This window comes from Oncorhynchus gorbuscha, linkage group LG03 (genome assembly GCF_021184085.1).
Source record: "Oncorhynchus gorbuscha isolate QuinsamMale2020 ecotype Even-year linkage group LG03, OgorEven_v1.0, whole genome shotgun sequence".
NCBI classification, from domain to species: domain Eukaryota; kingdom Metazoa; phylum Chordata; class Actinopteri; order Salmoniformes; family Salmonidae; genus Oncorhynchus; species Oncorhynchus gorbuscha.
Window position 1 is genome coordinate 40,864,204 of NC_060175.1, and position 23,371 is coordinate 40,887,574.

Below are 23,371 nucleotides of genomic sequence, written 5' to 3' on the forward strand. Positions count from 1 at the left end.
GTGTGTGCTTCTGTGTGGGTGAGTTTTTATGTGCATGCATACGTTTAATAAAGTCATATTTATGATATTATAACTTCATTATGGATAAGGTGTCTACATACAGGTCCATAAAATTGTGATGTGCAGAGCAATGGTAAATAAGCAATTACAGTCAGTATCGTCACACTTTATATGGTAATTTGTTTTGATAGCCAGAATGTAACATACCGGTATTATAAATGTCCAGATTTCGCTAGGATAATTTTTTTTCTCCAGATTGGAAGCATGTACCTCAGCAGTTCCTCACATAACCTTTATATCTGATAGCAGAGAAAGCTAACCCAGATAACATCACATGATTTGACAAAACAAATCTGTTCTATTGCATTTAGACTAGGATCTCTACATGTAAAATGAATTGTATTCAAAAAAACTCAGATCTACAGTATATCTAATTTAAAATATATTTGTAAACCGGGTCTAACGGTGGCCATACTGTTTGGTCATTGATTTGTATCTACATGTTCTGTGTGTAAGCATTTGCTTGCCAGCTCTAGGCCTATTTTAAGTCCCATCTCTACTATGGTTTCCATGGTGATGTTATTCACTGCTTCCGTAGTGATGTTATTCACAGCTTCCCCCCTTCCCTCTCTTCTAGAAGTTTGAGGTACACCCAGACCCCATGGTGACTGTGGCCCATATGGTGCGGGCTGGGGGAGGAGTTTGGATGGCCTTTAGTGAGGGCTCTTCTATTCGCCTGTTCCACACTGAGACACTGGAGCATCTGCAGGAAATCAACATCTCCACGCGAGTATCTTTGCACAACCCAGGTACAGTACAGAACACCCACCCTCAGGTTGGCATAGGGATTCATCTTGACCTTCTAATTCCAGGGGCTAACGTTTTCCTTCTGTCCAATGTCACCCTCTCTAACACTCCTGCCCTTAAGCCCTCTGATTTAATGCATCTCTATAATTTTGACGTCCCATTCTTTGTTTGTTTTTGAAGTATTTTAGAAAACACTTAAGTAAAGTGTTGTATGACACAACATCAACTCCACAAGTCTTTGCTATTTTTCTATCACATTCAAATCTGTCTTCAAGCTCATGCAAATGCATGAGCCTGACCTGTTGTATTAGTAGGGTTAGGAGGAAAACATACGGCATACATTACTCCGTTTTTGGGGCCCTCATTGTACAAGAGCAATGAGAGGGCACCATTTAAGTCACGCCTACGATGCGCTCCTCACTGGACAGGTATTCTGGTCTTGTCTTGCTGGAACTAGCTGCTCCTTGGGTCCTGTGCTCCAGGGATTGACCTGAATAAGTAGCCGCTAGAACCCGAGGAGCCCTAATGAAGCTGTAGGGTAAGAGGCTGGAATTAATAAAAGGAGTAGAGTCATGAAGGCGCTGTTAAAATGCTGTCAGGCAAAGTTTTTCATTGCAGGAGTTGCCATGGAAACACTTGTTTTTCCTTTAACGTCCCTGCAACGCTGGTATAGTGCCAGTTTCCCCCCCCTTCTTTCTATTGGTGTCTCTCCATTTTCTTCTCTCCTCTCTCACTTTCTCTCTTCTTACCTTATCTTTCTCCCTTTCATTTTGTACTGCCACATCTCTTTTCTTCTCACCCATATGTGCTGTCTTCATCTCACCCTCATTTTACCTCTCACTGCAACCCCTTTAGGATGATATATACATTCTCCTCACCTTCATGATACATGAAATATACTGTATATCAGCCAACCCAGGTATTTCCATGGGAGAGTCAGGATAAACCCACAGCAGACACAGAAAAGAGTATGTCTGAGGGTAGTCATTCCACACATTGTCATTTTGATTCAATCTCTGCCCAAGGTCCTATGGCCCAGGGAGTCATTACATCCATTAACCTGGTGCCTCAACTCTCACACTGTTTCTGAAGGTTATTTTGAGCTGATTCAGTGTAGCCTGTGCTCCCTTTCCCCTAATGCTGTCTGAATCTATTCAAATGTGCCTCCTTCCCCCATGCATCTCAGTCCAGACAGAGTTTGATATTCTCCTGGTCAAAAGGACTGTCGGACAAAACTAAAATAAGAAAAAGGCAGTGCACCAAATCAAGCTTCAGCAGTCAGACAAAGATAATTACTGTCAACAGTTCCACTGCTGTAGCCCTTTCTCATGAAATGGATGGAGAAGGAAATAATAATAAAGAGTCATGTTTCAGAAAGCCCAAGCTTTTCTTTCTCAGATCAAAGTTTATTTTTGTTAGACACTTGTAGAAGACGTTCCTATCGGTCAAGATGTCTAGACTTTAGATAGTTTGGTGATCCTGCGCTCATTTCCTCCCTACTCCAGCACTTCCTGATGAAATATGCAGCATGTATGAGAATGAGGGAGGGTGGCAGGTTGGCCTCAGGGAAAGTTGGGAGACATGGTGCAAGGGTTGGTTAGGGGGGGCTAGGATGAGGGGTGGCTAGAGGGGTCCTCAGGGCCGGAGAGAGAAAATGCTCTAGCTTCTCTTCTGCTGTGCTCATGGGTAAAGGAGCACCTAGTTCTTCTGGATACACTGAGTACACATGAAACATGGAATATTGATTGAGTTATTACAGATCAATGCTCTTCCATTTCCACCGGCCTCTATTAATAGATAATTCATTCATGAATGATCTTTTCCCCAAATCCTCACCCTTCAACTTTTTACACTCGTGGGAGTTGGCCTATATGTATGTGGCTAAATTGAAATGTTTCTTACAGAAGAAACATGGAAAGCATATGCATAACCATGGTAGCAATTGAAAGGGAACAGCTTGGAGATAATGGGAAAATAATTAGACCAAAGTTGAGGACACAACAGTTCACCTGACACAACACTGAATACAAACATTACACTGATGATTTTATGTGCATTTTACATTTACTTCTTTTTTTGCCACATTTGTTACCGAAATCTGAAAATACACTGGTTACATTCATTAACACGATAATAACTATATTCCTGGTAAATGTGGGGTAGGTGCAACATAAGACACCAAACGTGACAAGGGTTTGAGTGAGAGGACTGACTGGTGTCTCCAAGTGGCCATACACCTCTCCAAGGTGTGCACAGTTTCTAAGGGAATTTCCATCATGTGAAGTTCATAGGAGCATGTACAATTGGATGTCAAATGAAAGCTAAGAGGCTATATTTTTGGGAAGGCATAGATAGATGTTTCAATCATTTTCCATCTATAATTAGTCATACGTAAAGGCTTTGATTTCCGGATAAACAGATGGAAAAGGGGTGTTAGAAAACAGCTACCAGGAAAAGTCTTAAAAGGTATCAGAAATACATCAAAACACAATAATGATGAAGTAAAGACTCCTGACAACTAATATCAAACTTATATATTGTTTTGGAGAAATTGTTTACATTGCCTTGTGCCTTGTGATTCTGTTACCAAAATCCCACATACTGTATCTTTAAGATATTTAAACATTTCTCTACCTCTTGAGGAGGGAGGATAATGAAAGTTGACAGAAGTAACAAGTAATCGCCGACCACCAAATAGTTATAGTGATTCACTAATATCAATTTTGTTTATGAATTAGTAAGTGATTCAAACTCGTAATTCCGTTACCAAAAAAATCAGTAATGGAATTGTTGCAACTGAGTTGGCTACAATGGGAAATCATAATAGTCACCTGCTACTGTCCTGCCTCCCACTGGCATACTGTCATGTTCAGCTGGTTACTGTTTTCTTTCCCTTTCTGTTATCTGGTGAGAGAGAGAATACAGTAGCCGGCACGCGTCAAACGTTTGATTTATGACCCAATGTCCGGATGACGTGTGTATGCCCAAATATGGGCATCCGGTCAGGACATCCTGGCGGGAAGTTATCACGTGGTTATGCCCATATATGTGCACGTGTTAGAGTGTGTGTTAATTTATGCATATATTGCATCTATTCCTTTGAAGTTGTCATGATGATTGATGTGTAGGGACCTCATTGAACTGGGTGGGATGTGTTTGAACATATCAAGGAGGTTGGCGCCACACCCCTTATTTTATTGCCCTTAGGACCGTTGTCTATGAAGCAGGAATGTCCTGGGGGTATTGGGTTGGGGGAAGACACATTATAAATAAGACCCAGAACAACACAACACATAACCTGTCGTCAAAGGGTTTGTCAACGAGTATGAAGCGAGGGCCAACCAACAAGAGCGTACAGGTCGCAATTGTGGGGAGTGTATGGGGCTTTGGTGACAAAACGGATGGCACTGTGATAGACTGCATCCAGTTTGTTGAGTAGAGTGGTGGAGGCTATTTTATAGATGACATCACCGAAGTCAAAAATCGGCAGGATGGTCAGTTTTACGAGGGTATGTTTGGCAGTATGAGTGAGGGAGGCTTTGTTGCGATATAGGAAGCAAATTCTAGATTTAATTGTGGATTAGAGTTGCTTAATGTGAGTCTGGAAGGAGAGTCTAACCAGACACCTAGGTATTTGTAGTTGTCCACGTATTCTAAGTCAGAGCCGTCCAGAGTAGTGATGCTGGTTGGGCGAGCAGGTGCGTGAAGTGATCGTTGAATTGCATGCATTTAGTTTTACTTGCGTTTAAGAGCAGTTGGAGGTCACGGAAGGAGAGTTGTATGGCATTGAAGCTTGTCTGGAGGTTAGTTAACACAGTGTCCAAAGAGGGGCCAGAAGTCGCTCTGGATAAGAGCGTCTGCTAAATGACTTAAATGTAAATGTAAATGTAAGTATACAGAATGGTGTCGTCTGCGTAGAGGTGTATCAGAGAATCACCAGCAGCAAGAGCAACATCATCGATGTATACAGAGAAGAGAGTCGGCCTGAGGATTGAACCCTGTGGCACCCCCATAGAGACTGCCTGAGGTCCGGACAACAGGCCCACCGATTTGACACACTAAACTCTATCAGGGAAGTAGTTGGTAAATCAGGTGAGGCAATCGTTTGAGAAACCAAGGCTGTCGAGTCTGCCATTAAGAATGTGGTGATTGACAGAGTCGAAATCCTTGGCCAGGGCGATGAAGACGGCTGCACAGTAATGTCTCTTATCGATGGCGGTTATGATGTCGTTTAGGACCTTTAGCGTGGCTGAGGTGCACCCATGACCAGCTCTGAAATAAGATTGCATAGCGGAGAAGGTACGGTGGGATTCGAAAAGGTCAGTAATCTGTTTGTTAATTTGGCTTTTGAAGAACTTAGAAAGACAGGGTAGGTTAGATATAGGTCTGTAGCAGTTTGGGTCTAGAGTGTCAACCCCTTTGAAGAGGGGGATAACCGCGGCAGCTTTCCAATCTTTGGGAATATCAGACGATACGAAAGAGAGGTTGAACAGGCTAGTAATAGGGGTTGCAACAATTTTGGCAGATAATTTTGGAAAGAGAGGGTCCAGATTATCTAGCCCGGCTGATTTGTAGGGGTCCAGATTTTGCAGCTCTTTCAGAACATCAGCTATCTGGATTTGGGTGAAGGAGAAATGGGGGAGGCTTGGGTAAGGTGCTCTGGGGGGGTGCAGGGCTGTTGACCAGGGTAGGGTAGCCAGGTGGAAAGCATGGCCAGTCGTAGAGAAATTCTTATTGAAATTCTCAATTATAGTGGATTTATCGGTGGTGATAGTGTTTCCTAACCTCAGAGCAGTGGGCAGCTGGGAGGAGGTGCTCTTATTCTCCATGGACTTTACAGTGTCCCAGAACTTTTTTGAGTTAGTACTACAGGATGCAAATTTCTGTTTGAAAAAGCTAGCCTTAGCTTTCCTAACTGCCTGTGTATATTTGTTCCTAACTTCCCTGAAAAGTTGCATATTACGGGGGCTATTTGATGCTAATGCAGAACGCCACAGGATGTTTTTGTGCTGGTCAACGGCAGACAGGTCTGGAGTGAACCAAGGACTATATCTATTCCTAGTTATACAATTTCTGAATGAGGCATGCTTATTTAAGATGGTGAGTAAGGGATTTTTAAAGAATAGCCAGGCATCATCTACTGACGGGATGAGATCAATGTCATTCCAGGATACCCCAGCCAGGTCGATTAGAAAGGCCTGCTCGCAGAAGTTTTTTTAGGGAGCGTTTGACAGTTTTGAGGGGTGGTCTTTTGGTCGCAGACCTATTACGGATGCAGGCAATGATGCAGTGATCGCTGAGATCTTGATTGAAAACAGCAGAGGTGTATTTGGAGGGCGAGTTAGTTAGGATGACATCTATGAGGGTGCCCGTGTTTACGGATTTGGAGTTGTACCTGGTAGGTTCACTGATAATTTGTGTGAGATTGAGGGAATCAAGCTTGGATTGTAGGATGGCCAGGGTGTTAAGCATGTCCCAGTTTAGGTCACCTAGTAGCACGAGCTCAGAATATAGATGGGGGGCAATCAATTACATATGGTTTCGAGGGCACAGCCGGTGGGGCTTAGGGAGGTCTATAGCAAGCGGAAACAGTGAGAGACTTGTTTCTGGAAAGGTGAATTTGTAGAAGTAGAAGCTCGAATTGTTTGGGTACAGACTTGGATAGTAATACAGAACTCTGCAGGCTATCTTTGCAGAAGATTGCAACACCGCTCCTTTGGCAGTTCTATCTTGGCGGAAAATGTTATAGTTAGCAATGGAGATGAAGGTTTTTGGTGTTTTCCTAAGCCAGGATTCAGACACGGCTAAGATATCCGGGTTGGCAGAGTATTCGAAAGCAGTGAGTAAAACAAACTTAGGGAGTAGGCTTCTAATGTTAACATGCATAAAACCAAGGCTTTTATGGTTACAGAAGTCAACAAATGAGAGCACCTGGGGAGTAGGAGTGGAGCTAGGAACTGCAGGACCTGGATTATCCTCTACATCACCAGAGGAACAAAGGAGTAGTAGGATAAGTGTACGGCTAAATGCTATACGAACTGGCCGTCTAGCACGTTCGGAACAGAGAGTAAAAGGAGCAAGTTTCTGTGCACGATAGCATAGATTCAAGGCATAGTGTACAGACAAAGGTAAGGTAGGATGTGAGTACATTGAAGGTAAACCTAGGCATTGAGTAATAATGAGAGAGATATAGTCTCTAGAGACGTTTAAACCAGGTAATGTCATCGCATATGTAGGAGGTGGAACAACGTAGTTGGTTAAGGCATATTGAGCAAGGCTAGAGGCTCTACAGTGAAATAAGACAGTAATCACTGACCAGGACAGTAATGGACGAGGCATATTGATATTAGAGAGAGGCATGCGTAGCCAAGTGAACATATGGGTCTAGTGAGTGGTTGGTCTGACTGGGGACACGGCGATTCAGACAGATAGCAGGCCGATTCTAACAAGCTAACAGTTAGTAGGCCGGGGCTAAACAAGCTAGCAGTTAGCAGACTGGGGCAGGCAAGCTAGAAGTTAGCAGACCGGGGCTGGCAAGCTAGCAGTTAGCAGACCGGGTTAGCAAGCAAGCAGTTAGCAGGAGAAAGCAAGTTAGCAGACAGGGGCAGGCAAGCTAGCAGTTAGCAGACCGGGGCAGGCAAGCTAGCAGTTACCAGACCGGGGCTAGCCGATAGACCAGTCGTGAAATTAGTAGGGTTCGAAGTAGCTCTAGGTAGCTAGCAGGCCTAGCAGGTTAGCAGAATGGGCCTTCGGCGGGCGTCGCGCCTGAGGGGCCTGTCGGTATTCCAGTCGTAGAGGATCGGCAGGGTTCCAATCCCCGTACCGGCAGTTGAAGGGGTCCGGATATTGTAGCCCAGGAGTGGGCTTCGGTGGTAGCACAGGAGCCCTGTCCGGGCTAGCTTCAGGCTAATTGGTGCTTGCTCCGGGATGGAAACACTGTTACTGGATGTCTACCGCGCATACCCCCTATCTACAAGTTAAAATATTATGATGGGGAGCTTATAGAGGGATCTTTTTATGAGAAGGAACTACAGAAGGTACAGTTGGGTAAAGACAAAGTATTTCACGTGGAGGAGATTCTTAAAGAAGTCAACAAATGAGAGCACCTGGGGAGTGGGAGTGGAGCGAGGCACTGCGGGACCTGGATTAACCTCTACATCACCAGAGGAACAGAGGAGAAGTAGGATAAGGGTTATTTAATTATTTTCCTCCGTCAGTCTGCACTTTCTTGGTGGGCTCCTCCTTCCTTCAAGATAGAGTCAAAGGCCCGGGTCACCTCTGCCCGACTCTTATTTTTTTAAGACCCTTACAAATGCTATTTTAGAGAAAATATCTATAACCTTTAGCATGTAGCAATTTCCATAATTGTTTTATCTGCAATGGCCTGCATGTCACATAGATCCGCCTGAAACTGGGACAAGGGATGAGTAGAAAAAATTATATTTCTTGGAAATTGTTTTCGTACAGGTTTATGCAGAGAAAAGCATCCTGATCTGCTAACCACTCATTCACTTGAGCAATGCCTAACCGGCTACCTGTTTCTTCCGCTATAGCTCTCTGTAAACGCTCCTTACGGGGGTAGAATAAGACCCAGGGTTAGAGGGGATATAATAAATGTTTTTCAAGATCTGCTCTGCCATCCTTCTTGCCTCTCTGAGGTACAATAACGTTAATGAGCCCCTTTCAAATAACGACAACATTTCATTTAAATTTTGAATTGTAATTTTTTTGCAAACATCAAGTATTATGTATACAGACAATTCAGGATTCGTAGCAGGATACTAGTCCCCATTTTCTCAACGAACCAAGCATGCAACACCCTGTATTTTTGGTTTACATTTACAGGCTTGTGTCGCAGATTTTTTTATATCCGCTATATAAGTGTATAAACAACAAATATGATACATGTTACAATTAAACGGTGTTTCAAACAAATAATGTAAAATCTTAGCCAAAGTTGTTTCTAGTTCTACAGAATCATCCACAAGACGGGATACCAGTTGTGTCCATTGTAGACTCTCGCCCGTATGTCGTACATGATTCCTGATTTGCTCCATTTTTAGCACGCGCTCTACATTAGCCCATGTATTGTGGGTTGTGTAGAACGTTACATTGTTCACTTTATTTTCAATAATTTGCTGCATCACATTTGTAAGTTATCTCAAAATAAAAAATGTATTTATTCTCTCTAACATCGTATGCATATAGTTACCCATTGCTTTACATCTAAATAGCAAATATGTATTGTCACTCGGTCTTGCGGTTTATTGAGCCAGAAAGTAATCACATCAGCCACCACAGCTTCCATGTATTTGTTGTCATCCACCAGGGTGTATCGCATTTCTTTGAGTTTCTCGTGGATGTAGATCGACCTCCTTCAGTTCATGTAGGAAAGCCTTGGTTACCCCTTAACTCTGGGAATAGATGGCACAAGACCCATAGACTCCAGGGCTCTGACCAGTGAAGGTATAAAGCAGCAGGACCACAGTCTTTTCACCAGCTCCTCAAAATGTTTGAAGAAGTAGTATCTTGGGGGCTCGTATAAACATGGATGACGGCGCTGGCTGGGGTGATTGATCTCACAACCTATGCATTTTTCTGCTATATACTCTCCAATCATCACGTCATAAAGTGTGGCTATAGAGGCTTTGATGGTGTCCACAAAAATAGTACTGACCACCCCATCAAACACATCCTCAGGCTGTGTACATGTAGGGGATGTTGGGGGTCTTGCCAGGGGGGAGTAGAATAGTGGGCTGCGAGGCATAGAGTCCTTAGGGTCTGGCACCCATGACATATCGGAGTCCTGGTATGTTGTATGAATATGATATATGCTGAAATTAAGAACCGGAGGTTTTATGAGCACTCCTTTTATTGTTGAACCAGTCCTTTGGTATCAGGGCGTGGTTAGCGCAACCGCGTACTTAGTTTTCTTCGGGGGCTGACCCTTCTGAGGATGTCCCATCTTGGGGTTCATTTGAATCATAATCCTTAGGATTCATATATATTATTCACTTCCTTAGCCGAACAATGCTCTGCTGCTGTTGGCTCTGTACAAAAAGAGCATCCAACAACTATAACATTTTCAATTCCATTAGATCCCAACTTTTAAAAGGAATAAGCATGCGCAACCGAAAATCCCCAGTCAGGCCACCATCAGGAATGTTTGTGTTGCGGGTTTCCTCGTTGCTGATATAGATCTCCACGCACCCACATGGAAGTCCATTCTTTCTTTGTATTTTCACCCTGTGAAATACTCTTCCTGAGGAGTCAGGGGTACCTTCCCAACGGGTCTTGTAGCCCGTGAACACGCTATACCCCTTTGTGATAACTCTCAGTTCGGGACACACCACCTTGCGAAAAACCTTCCAGTCTTCAAGCCCGTAGTCCACTCCTAAAGTCTGGTCTGTATATTCTTCTCACTACTTTGCCGCTGATTACAAAATCCATGTTTAATTTCGTTAGTGGTTTATCGTGGTCGCTTGTGTTGTTCTGGGTCTTATTTATAATGTGTCTTCCCCCAACCCAATACCCCCAGGACATTCCTGCTTCATAGACAACATCCCTAAAGGGCAATAAAAAAGGGGGTGTGGGGCCATCCTCTTTGAAATGTTTAAACACCCCCCCCCCAGTTCAACGAGGTCCCTACACAATCCCTTCAAACATCATGACAACCTCAAATGAATAGATGCAATATATGTGTAAATTAACACACACTCTAACACGTGACAACAGGAACAGGATGCACTTATATTGGCATAACCACGTGATAAATTCACGCCAGGATGTCCTGACCCATATTTGGGCATGCACACGTCATCCAGACATAGGGTCATAAATCAAACGTTTGACGCGTGCCGTCTACTGTATTCTCTCTCTCACCAGATAACAGAAAGAGAAAGGAAACAGTAACCAGCTGAACAGAACAGTATGCCAGTGGGAGGCAGGAAAGTAGCGGGTGACTATTATGATTTCCCATTGTAGCCAATTCAGTTGCAACAATTCCATTACGTCATCCGGACATAGGGTCATAAATCAAAAGTTTGTCGTGTGCCGTCTACAGTATTCTCTCTCTGGTGGTCAAACCAAGAGTGTTAAAACAGTCTGGACAACCTCTCCCTCTCTCTCACTCTGCCTCTCGTTCTCACTCTCCAGTTAATGTTACCTCTCCCAGCTCTTACTGACACCCACCCATGACCACCCCTCTCTTTCTATTTCCTATAACCAAAATCCTCACCCACTGAGCATCGACCGACACTGGACGTCCATGGATGTTCAAATTTGGTCAGTCCACCCAGTCCACAAACGAACCGGGATGGACCAAATCTGAACCTATCATAGACATATGTTTCACAAGTTTGGATAGCACAGTACTGTACAGTGAGTAGAGCACAGTCAAGTACAATACAGTACCGTGAGTAGATAACAGTAGAGTACAGTCCAATACAATAGAGTAGTACAGTACAGAACAGTACTGTGAAGTATAGTACAGTGGAATATAATATACTGAACTCTACTGTACTGGACTATACTGCAGTGTACTCAACTGTACTCTACTGTACTGAACTCTACTGTACTCTACCCTACTCTGCACTGCCATTCTGTGCTGTATTGAACTGCACTGTACTCTACAGTGCTCTGATGTGCTGAGCTGAGCTGTGATGTCAAAACTTATGAAACATGAGGAAAATGACATTCTTATCCATAATTATGCATTTATGTGTAGGACAGATCAGGGATCCATGATGGAATTCAGTTACCACAATTCTGTTACTGGGTGTAAATCCATTTCACTTACTCAACAACCAAGATAGATGTTTTCTAACTCAAGGTGCCATGTCATAGCTGACACCCGCTTCTTTCTGCAGATGTCTTTGATTCTTAATTTGGAGCAAATATTTTGCAGAGTTTTGAAAATATGGTCGCATAAAAACCTGAGGAAGATTTTCCGTTACTTCCGTTTGCATCGGCACACATCCTCCACTAAATTATTATTTGCAAATTTTCCTGTGGAAATTGTTGAAAGTAGTCCTTGTGCATATATAGTTGTATGGTTTGTTAAACTTTGATATCAACATTTTAAAGTGAAAAGAAAACTGAGTCAAAGCGTAAATCCAAGGGATTGCCCCTATGCAATTTTAATGCACTTTTATGATTAAAGAAGCGTCTTCAACTACAGTATCAGGCCCTTCTTCGAGCTCTCCTAGCTGTACTGTTGAAGAACTAGAGCAAGCACACTTGTAGTAATTTTTTTTGGAACATAAGTCTGCATTCCCGCCATCACACAATTACTGTTGTTGTTTACGCAATCCAAAAATGGTCTATTTTAAATCGCAATCGGAGTCAGGTGGGTATGATTTGTAAGCTTGTTCTATTGCCATTATGACTAGCTAAGTTATAATATACGATCTTACAGTGTTAGGCTTTCACAAGGCAATTCAGAGAAACAGACCATAATTTTGGTGCGCATAGAAAGGAGTCATGAGTGCATTCAGATACTTCAAAATTAACAAACATAGGCTCATTCTCTAGAGAACAATCCAGGGTATGATGCCATGCCATCTTGTAACTGTACATCAAACATAGTGATTGTAAACCTTGACACTATATGATGTAAGTTTTATGATTTTGAAATGTAAAGTGCACATTAGGACTCGCCAGTGTTTGGCTTGCTTGTATGACATCAAAGCAGTATTTATAATAATCCTCAACGTCGGATCTTTCAAAATACATTGAGTCATCTAAATTTACAGAATTTTATTCACTGAGATTAAACAACATTTTGTTGCGAGCAATGCTCAAATTCAGAACAGCTGTCAGTCAAAACCCATACAGTGCTGTGAAGCACAGAGCCAAAGCTCTGACATCATGTATAGCATGTTACTGTACAGCCACCATGTTTCAATTTCGGTGCTTATTAGTGACCAAATCTGCCACTTTCAAATCGTATACGGGTACGAGTGCAAATGGTTAATGTGCTGCTCCTCGCCAAGGGGTTTCTGTCCGACTGGGAAGGTTCTAAAGCCAAGAAGAAAAACCTGTCCCTTCTGCTAATGGGTTTAATAGTTGTTTTCTTTGGGTAAAAAAATATGGGCAGTACCAGTCAAAAGTTTGGACACACCTACTCATTCAAGAGTTTTTCTTTATCTTTAATATGTTCTACATTGTAGTATATAGTGAAGACATCAAAACTATGAAATAATGGATATGGAATCATGTAGTAACCAAAAAAGTGTTAAACAAATGAAAATATATTTTATATTTGAGATTCTTCAAAGTAGCCAGCCTTTGCCTTGATGACAGCTTTGCACACTCTTGGCATTCTCCCAACCAGCTTCATGAGGAATGCTTTTCCAACAGTCTTGAAGGAGTTCCCACATATGCTGAGAACTTGTTGACTGCTTTTCCTTCACTCTGCGGTCGAACTCATCCCAAACCATCTCAATCGGGTAGCGTTTGGGTGATTGTGGAGGCCAGGTCATGTGATGCAGCACTTCATCCCTCTCCTTGATCAAATAGCCCTTATACAGCCCGGAGGTGTATTTTGGATCATTGTCTTGTTAAAAAACAAATGATAGTGGGACTAAGTGCAAACCAGATGGGATGGTGTATCGCCGTATGCCTTGAATTGTAAATAAATAAAAGGCATTGTCACCAGCAAAGCTCCCCTACACCATCACATCTCCTCCTCCATGCTTCACGGTGGGAACTAGACATGCAGAGATCATCCGTTCACCCACTCTGCGTCTCACAAAGACACAGCAGTTCTAACCAAAATTCTCAAATTTGGACTCATCATACCAAAGGACAGATTTCCACCAGTCTAATGTCCATTGCTAGTGTTTCTTGGCCCATGTAAGTCTCTTATCATTATTGGTGCCATTTAGTAGTGGTTTCCTTGCAGCAATTTGACCATGAAGGCCTGATTCACACAGTCTCCTCTGAACAGTTGATGTTGAGATGTCTGTTACTTGAACTCTGTGAAGCATTTATTTGGGCTGCAATTTCAGAGATTGGTAACTCTAATGAACGTATCCTCTGCAGCAGAGGTAACTCTGGGTCTTCCGTTCCTGTGGCAGTCATCATGAGAACCAGTTTCATCATAGCTCTTGATGGTTTTTGTCTTGTCTTAAAGTAATGATGGACTGTCGTTTCTCTTTGCTTATTTGAGCTGTTATTGCCATAATATGGACTTGATCTTTTACCAAATAGGGCTATCTTCTGTATACCACCCCTACCTTGTCACAACACAACTGATTGGCTCAAACGCATTAAGAAGGAAAGAAATTCCACAAATTAACTTTTAAGAAAGCACACCTGTTAATTGAAATGCAATCCAGATGACTACCTCATGAAGATGTTTGGGAGAATGCCAAAAGTGTGCAAAGCTGTCATCAAGGCAAATGGTAGCTACTTTGAAGAATCTCCAATATAAAAATATATTTTGATTTGTTTAACACTTTTTTGGTTACTCCATGATTCTATATGTGTTATTTAATTGTTTGGATGTCTTCACTATTATTCTATTCTTAAAAATAAAGAAAAACCCTGGAATGAGTAGGTGTTTCCAAACTTATGACTGGTACTGTACTTCAAACGGTCCTCATTTGAAATATCACAGCAAAATATTTATCTTTAGAAACATATTTTTGACGCAAAAAACACTTCTTAGACCAGCCCACTGAAGACCTCTGCGTTACTGTGGAAACCGGAGGTGGAGGATCGTTTAACCTTTTGCAGCAGTGGGCTAAATCAGGGTCAGATCGTGTTTCTTGAGAGTCTTAAACAAATATATATATTTTTTAAAGTATGCACCTCAAACACATAATTATGGGCGTAAAAAAATTAAGACACATGTACCATGTCAGATATATAGTTGAAATGTATTCAATTTTCAGTTTGCATCTCAACGTTATATACACAGAAGATTGAAATATACCAAAACCGTTTGACATAAAAACATCAGATTTTAGGTGGCTTTTTAAAATAATGATTATTAATTAGGAAATTAGGAAAAATATAAATAACATTCCACCCATGAGGCCACTAGGTAATTTGACTGCAGGTAAGGGCAACAACCTCCCTAAACTCCAGTCTTTGTCATTATCCTCCTTAATTGCTGTTCCTAGAAGATGTTCTCACTTCACTTTACAGTTCCTGTTAACCCTGCAGTGGGTGTTCATGACAACCACTGCCATTCTGATGCAGCACTCTGTGACACAGACTAGAAATAGGCACAATCTCCATGTAAGCAGTTGGCTGACATTTTTAAGATTGAGTTCTTCACTGTGCCTTCTAACTCTCTTGTGACCCTCTGAGATCGCTTCCTCTGCAGACGCTTAACATGCACCTCAGCGATCCTGCATCCACTCCCTACTTGCACAACCCTGCTGTGTAAGTCGCTCTGGATAAGAGCGTCTGCTAAATGACTTAAATGTAAATGTAATGTTTCTTCCAAATTTGAGCTCTGCAAATCTACCAAGACCTGGCCGTCCCTCTAAACTTTCAGCTCATACAAGGAGAAGACTGATCAGAGATGCAGCCAAGAGGCCCATGATCACTCTGAATGAACTGCAGAGATCTACAGCTGAGGTGGGAGACTCTGTCCATAGGACAACAATCAGTCGTATATTGCACAAATCTGGCCTTTATGGAAGAGTGGCAAGAAGAACGCCATTTCTTAAAGATATCCATAAAAAGTGTTGTTTAAAGTTTGCCACAAGCCACCTGGGAGACACACCAAACATGTGGAAGAAGGTGCTCTGGTCAGATGAAACCAAAATTAAACTTTTTGGCAACAATGCAAAACGTTATGTTTGGCGTAAAAGCAACACAGCTCATCACCCTGAACACAACATCGCCACTGTCAAACATGGTGGTGGCAGCATCATGGTTTGGGCCTGGTTTTCTTCAGCAGGGACAGGGAAGATGGTTAAAATTGATGGGAAGATGGATGGAGCCAAATACAGGACCATTCTGGAAGAAAACCTGATGGAGTCTGCAAAAGACCTGAGACTGGGACGGAGATTTGTCTTCCAACAAGACAATGATCCAAAACATAAAGCAAAATCTACAATGGAATGGTTAAAAATGAACATATCTAGGTGTTAGAATGGCCAAGTCAAAGTCCAGACCTGAATCCAATCGAGAATCTGTGGAAAGAACTGAAAACTGCTGTTCACAAATGCTCTCCATCCAACCTCACTGAGCTCGAGCTGTTTTGCAAGGAGGAATGGGAAAAATTGTCAGTCTCTCGATGTGCAAAACTGATAGAGTCATACCCCAAGCGACTTACAGCTGTAATCGCAGCAAAAGGTGGCGCTACAAAGTTTTACTTAAGGGGGCTGAATAATTTTGCACGCCCAATTTTTCAGTTTTTGATTTGTTAAAAAAGTTTGAAATATCCAATAAATGTTGTTCCACTTCATGATTGTGTCCCACTTGTTGTTGATTCTTCCCAAAAACATGGTTTTATATCTTTATGTTTGAAGCCTGAAATGTGGCAAAAGGTCGCAAAGTTCATGGGGGCCGAATACTTTCGCAAGGCACTGTATAGTATACACTACCGTTCAAGATTTGGGGTCACTTATAAATGTCCTTGTTTTTGAAAGAAAAACACGTTTCTTTGTAAATTCAAATAACATCAAATTGATCAGCAATACAGTGTAGACATTATTCATTTTGTAAATGACAATTGTAGCTGGAAACGCCTGATTTTTAATGGAATATCTACATTGGAGTCATTAAATAGTACTCGCAAAACACCAGTCTCAACGTCAACATTGAAGAGGCTCGAGTTCCTCAGTCCAGTGTCTGTGTTTTTTCCCCATCTTTAATCTTTTATTTTTATTGGCCAGTCTGAGATATGGCTTTTTCTTTGCGACTCTGCCTAGAAGGCCAGCATCCCGGAGTCACCTCTTCACTGTTGAAGTTGAGACTGCTGTTTTGCGGGTACTATTTAATGAAGCTGCCAGTTGAGGACTTGTGAGGCATCTGTTTTTGAAACTAGACACTCTAATGTACTTGTCCTCTTGCTCAGTTGTGCAGCGAGACAGTTTGCACTGTTCTGTGAAGGGAGTAGTACACAGCATTGTACAAGATCTTCCGTTTCTTGGCAATTTCTCACATGGAATAGCCTTCATTTCTCAGAACTAGAACAGACTGACGCGTTTCAGAAGAAAGGTCTAGTTTCCGGCCATTTTGATTCTTTAACCAAACCCACAAAATGCTGATGATCCAGATACTGAACTAGTCTAAAGATGGCCAGTTTTATTGCTTCTTTAATCAGGACAACAGTTTTCAGCTGTGCTAACATAATTGCAAAAGGGTTTTTTAATGATCAATTAGCTTTTTCAAATGATAAACTTAGATTAGCTAACACAACATGCCATTGGAACACAGGAGTGATGGTTGCTGATAATGGGCCTCTGTACGCCGATGGAGATATTCCATAAAAAAATCTGCCGTTTCCAGCTTCGATAGTCATTTACAACATTAACAATGTCTACACTGTATTTCTGATGAATTTGTTGTCATTATAATGTACTAAAAAATTGCTTTTCTTTCAAAAACGAGGACATTTCTAAGTGACCCCAAACTTTTCAAAGAATTTAACTTCTCTAGGGTAGGGGGCAGCATTTGGACATTTCTATCTTCTAAGTTCCAGAAGATAGGATATTCATATACCACCCCGCTCCTCCGCTTTCCACTGGCTTCCAGTTGAATCCGAAGACCATGGTTAACGGCACCTCAGTACCTCCAGGCTCTGAGGCCCTACACCCAAATAAGGGCACTGCGTTCATCCACCTCTGGCCTGCTCGCCTCCCTACCATTGAGGAAGTACAGTTTCAGCCCAGTCAAAACTGTTCGCTGCTCTGGCTCCCCAATGGTGGAACAAACTCCCTCACGACGCCAGGACAGCGGAGTCAATCACCACCTTCCGGAGACACCTGAAACCCCACCTCTTTAAATACTATAGGATAAAGTAATCCTTCTCACTCCCCTTAAAATATGTTGCACAGAAGACTGGATGTCATAAGGTGATGCACCAATTTGTAAGTCATATAATCTGTAAATGATATAATCTGAAAAAACACTCTAAACTTTCCAAAACTGTTAAAATAGTGTCTGTGAGTATAACATAACTGATTTGGCAGGTGAAAACCTGAGAAAGGTGAAGATCTTCCGTTTCTTGGCAATTTGTAAATAGTCGCTCTGGAAACATTCAGGAAGTAGGATTTTTTTGTTGTTGTTGTAGTTTTCTATTCAATGCCATTACAGTATCCATTGACTTAGGACTCAAACTGCAGTTCCTATGCCTTCCACTAGATGTCAACAGTCTTTAGAAATTGTTTCAGGCTTGTATTCTGAAAAATGAGGGAGTAAGAGCAGTGTGAATGAGTAGACCCTGCCATGTCAAAGCTTTTTCATGTGCATGCCTGAGAGAGTGCCTTTCTTGTTAACCTTTTATATTGGCAAAGTTATTGTCCGGTTGAAATATTATTATTGACTTATTTAGGCTAAAAACAACCTGAGGATTGAATATAAACATTGTTTGAAATGTTTCTGCGAACTTTACGGATACTATTTGGATTTTTTTGTCTGACTCTTGTGACTGCGTTTGAGCCTGTGGATTACTGAAGAAAACGCGCAAACAAAACGGAGGTTTTTGGATACTTTATCGAACAAAAGGAACATTTATTGAATAAATTAATGTCTTCTGAGTGCAACCATATGAAGATCATCAAAGTTAAGTGATTCATTTTATCTCTATTTCTGACTTGTGTAACTCTTCTAATTGGCTGGTTACTGTTTGTAATGATTTGTCTGCTGGGCTATGTTCTCAAATAATCATACGGTATGCTTTCGCCGTAAAGCATTTTTGAAATCTGAACCTGTGGTTGGATTCACAAGAAGTTAATCTTTAAACCTCTGTAAAATAGTTATATATTTTCTGAATTATTATAATGAGTATTTCTGTATTTGAATTTGGTGCCCTGCAATCTCACTGGATGTTGGCCAGGTGGGACGCTAGCGTCCCACATACCCTAGAGAGGTTAATCTAATCAATGGCATTATTTTCAATTAACTCTGCAACTTTTCTAATTCTTGTATTTTTTTACAACTGCCACCTGTTTGGCTTCAAAGCAATTACAACAAAGACATGTTGACATAGTTAAAAATATATATAGGTGTGAAAAAAATTATAAAGGATATTTCATGCTGAAACCCTCCTATTAAATACTATTCACTGAGTTGATGCTTTATATTTAGGATAATGTTTTATAGCTTTGTCATTTTCGATTTTAAAATCATCTAATGTTTAAAAAAAATGTTATACTGTATATTTTACATGTGATCACACAGGTCACACAGAGGGCCAGAGATAAATGTGACCGACTGGCTCAATTCGGTCTTTTGTAGCACATTTTTAAATAGTGTTTTTTACATTGGATAAAAGTAAAGACTCAGCTCTAGAAAATGGTATATCATACACTACAGTTGGGGCACAATGGGAAAGTTTTTCTGCTTTGAAATTTGATAAATTTGTGGCCCCACTTTTTTTGGTACACCTACTGGAGAGGTCTTCTTTGTCTACACCCACTCAGCATTGTTCACACCCTTTTAAGCTTTAGCCCACCCATCTCTTTAAGGATTCACATGAGGCTAAACAGAGTGAGTACGATAGTGTACTAAAAAGCCAAATATTTCAAGACTAAAGGCTGGGTTATGCTACGTCTATCGACATGTCTGTATACAGTTGTCACAGAGACATCATGAACATTCTATTGTCCTCCGAGATCAAACTTGATGTTATGAAAAAGTATAAATACAAAAACGACAGGCTGCATGACATCAGCAGCATGGTGTTCCAAAATAGCAGAGCTGGTGTATTTTCACACCAATAAACCCATCTATTTAAAAAGTATAGTATATATGTCAATCTAGCAAACCAGGCAACCAAAAGTGACTTTCTAAACAATGTTTTGGTTTGTCTTTTAGCTTGTTAATTTTAATATTATATATATATTTTTGTACTTTTAACCCTTTTTTCCCCGAATTGGTAGTTCCCAGGGTATTTTACAAACAGCACAATTGGTAGTTAAAAGGGTATTTACAAACAGCACAATTGGTAGTTACCAGGGTATTTACAAACAGCACAGGAATGAAATCAACAACATGTATTGATCACATATTTACTAATGCTGCAGAAATGTGCTTTAAAGCAGTATCCAAATTCATAGGATGTAGTGATCACAATATAATAGCCATATCTAGGAAAACCAAAGTTCCAAAGACTGGGCCTAAAATAGTGCATAAGAGGTCATACAGTACTTAGGTCAGCTTATTCCAGTTACTAATAAGCACGCACCCATTAAGAAAATTACTGGAAAAACTGTTAAATCCCCCTGGATTGATGAGGAATTGAAAAATTTTATGTTTGAGAGGGAAACTATACTTTGAAACAAATATCAAGTATATCAAGAATGATAGTAAAAAGCTTTGGAGACAAATAAATTACATTTTGGGGAAAAAGACAACTTGGATCCAAATCAAATCAAATGTATTTAATCCATCAGTCATTGAATCAGATGGCTCATTTGTCACAAAACCCATTGGTATTGCCAACTACTTTAATGACTTTTTCATTGGCAAGATAAACAAACTTACTGTAGGGATAACATGCCAGCAACAAATGCTGACACTTCACATCCAAGTATATCTGACCAAATTATGAAAGACAAGAATTGTACTTTTGATTTCCATGAAGTCGGTGTGGAAGAGGTGAAAAATGTATTGTTGTCTATCAACAATGACAAGCCACCGGTGTCTGACAATCTGGATGGAAAATTACTGAGGAGAGTCCTAAATATGATCAAATCTATTATCAAATATTATCAAATCTAAAAGCATTGTATTTAGGACAAATCATTCACTAAATGCTAAACCTCAACTACATCTCGTAATGAATAATGTGGAAATTGAACAAGTTGAGGTGACTAATCTGCTTGGAGTTACCCTGGATTGTAAACTGTCATGGTCAAAACATATTGATACAACAGTAGCTAAGATGGTGAGAAGTATGTCCATAATAAAGCGCTGCACTTCTTAACAACACAATCAACAAGGCAGGTTCTACAGGTCCTGGTTTTGTCGCACCTGGACTACTGTTCATTCGTGTGGTCAGGTGCCTCAAAGAGGGACTTGGGCAATTGGCAGTTGGCTCAGAACAGGACAGCACGGCTGGCCCTTAAAAGTACACAGAGAGCTAATATTAATGACATGCATGTCAATCTCTCATGGCTCAAAGTGGAAGAGAGATTGACATCATCATTACTTGTTTTCATAAGAGGTTTTGACAAGCTGAAGGTACTGAGCTGTCTGTTAGGGATAGCCCCTTTTTTCCAATTTTCGCCTAAATGACAATCCCAAATCTAACTGCCTGTAGCTCAGGCCCTGAAGCAAGGATATGCATATTCTTGGTACCATTTGAAAGGAAACACTTTGAAGTTTGTGGAAATGTGAATTGAATGTAGGAGAATATCACATAATAGATCTGGTAGAAGAAAATATGCTATCTTTGAAATGCAAGAGAAAGGTCCTGGTTCTAGCCATCACTCTGGTTGTAATTCAGATAGTGTCCACAAGATGGCAACAGTGTATGTGCAACGTTTCAGACAGATAGCTTGAAGTATGAGTGAACTACAATACTTTTAGTGTGAAGTCCCCAGGTACATTTGGGCAAATCGTGGAGACATTCGCATTCATATTACATTTTCCTTCAAGAATATCGTCAAATCTCTATACTTGGACTTTGATTCAGCTTTCCAAGTATTAGTAGCCATATAATAAATTCAACATTTGCAAAACAACCATTTTTCATAACTTCATAACTCTGAATACCCTTATAATTGTTGCCCAAAATGAAAAAGCATGCTGTCGTACAAGGTTAGTAGATACCTTTTACAGCATATACATGGTTTCCAGATACTCCCGTAAAGCCCAGCTCATTGGCTATCTAGCTAGCTTTGTTTGACCCCGATTGGTGCTTATTTGACAAAGATACAGTCATTCAAGGGATGACCACCAGCGTCATCAGCTTGCCATGAAGGCGTCGCTCGCTGACCAAATTTGGTGACCCTAATGATATAGTGAAGTCTTGTTACGTTCTAGGATCTCTGAGGTATACATATGAACGTGATTTGACTCACTGAAACAAGGTCTAGAGTGAGATTTTAACAGATTCCTTTCTTTGCAAATTGAACGAGTGGATATACAAAATCGATCGTGCATGCTATATGGACCTTTTTATGAAAAATTATCTTATCTAACAAAACGACACTTCATGTTATCTCTGGGACCCTTTGGATGATAAATCAGATTAACTTCTTGCGTCGAGCCAACCCGGATCCGGTATCATGACTACAGTCTCAAGCCCATTACCATAACGCAACGTTAACTATTCATGAAAATCGCAAATGAAATGAAATCAATATGCTAGCTCTCATGCTTAGCCTTTTGTTAACAACACTGTCATCTCAGATTTAAAAAAATATGCTTCTCTACCATAGCAAACTAGCATTTAGCGTTAGCATTTAGCGTTAGCATTTAGCGTTAGCATTTAGCGTTAGCATTTAGCGTTAGCATTTAGCGTTAGCATTAGCAGGCAACATTTTCACAAAAACCAGCAAAAACATTCAATAAATCATTTACCTTTGAATAACTTCGGATGTTTTCAATGAGCAGACTCTCAGTTAGATAGCAAATGTTCCGTTTTTCCTGAAAGATTTTTTGTGCAGGAGAAATCGGTCCGTTTGGTGCGTCACGTTTGGCTACCAAAACAAAACGAAAATTCAGTTATCCAAACGCCAAAAAAAAAACATTCCGACGTTTCCAAAACTGCAAAGATATTGTCTGTGAGTGCCACAGAACTGATGTTACAGAAAAAAAACAGATAAAAATCCAATCAGGAAGTGCCGCATTGTTTGAAACCGCCTCATGCCAATGACTCCTTATATGGCTGTGAATGGGCCACGAATGGGCTTAGGCTTTCTGTCGCTTCCCCAAGGTGTCGACAGCATTGCGACGTATTTGTAGGTATATCATTGGAAGATTGACCATAAGAGACTACATCTACCAGGTGGTCGCTTGGTGTCCTCCGTCGCAATTATTGCGTAATCTCCAGCTGCAGTATTTTTCCGTTTGCTTCTGATGAGAAGCCAACTGCCACCACTGATAGATTACCGAAAAGATATGTGAAAAACACCTTGAGGATTGATTCTAAACAACGTTTGCCATGTTTCTGTCGATATTATGGAGCTCATTTGGAAAAAAGTTTGGCGTTGTAAGTGACTGCATTTTCCGGTCTTTTCTTAGCCAAACGTGATGAACAAAACGGAGCGATTTCGCCTACACAAATAATCGTTTTGGAAAAAATGAACATTTGCTATCTAACTAAGAGTCTCGTCATTGAAAACATCCGAAGTTCTTCAAAGGTAAATTATTTTATTTGAATGCTTTTCTTGTTTTTGTAAAAATGTTGCCTGCTGAATGCTAGGCTTAA

The 23,371-nt window shown here is 40.9% G+C and overlaps 1 protein-coding gene across 3 annotated transcripts in view; it reads left to right on the forward strand.

Annotated features, from left to right (window-relative positions):
* LOC124031381 (rho guanine nucleotide exchange factor 10-like protein) overlaps positions 1-23,371 on the forward strand; it is a 188,179-nt gene that overhangs the window by 156,886 nt on the left and 7,922 nt on the right. For all 3 annotated transcript variants that reach the window (XM_046342537.1, XM_046342536.1, XM_046342538.1), the window contains one exon: positions 638-809. In XM_046342537.1, the coding sequence (XP_046198493.1) occupies positions 638-809 (172 nt within the window). The remainder of the gene's footprint in view (positions 1-637; positions 810-23,371) is intronic.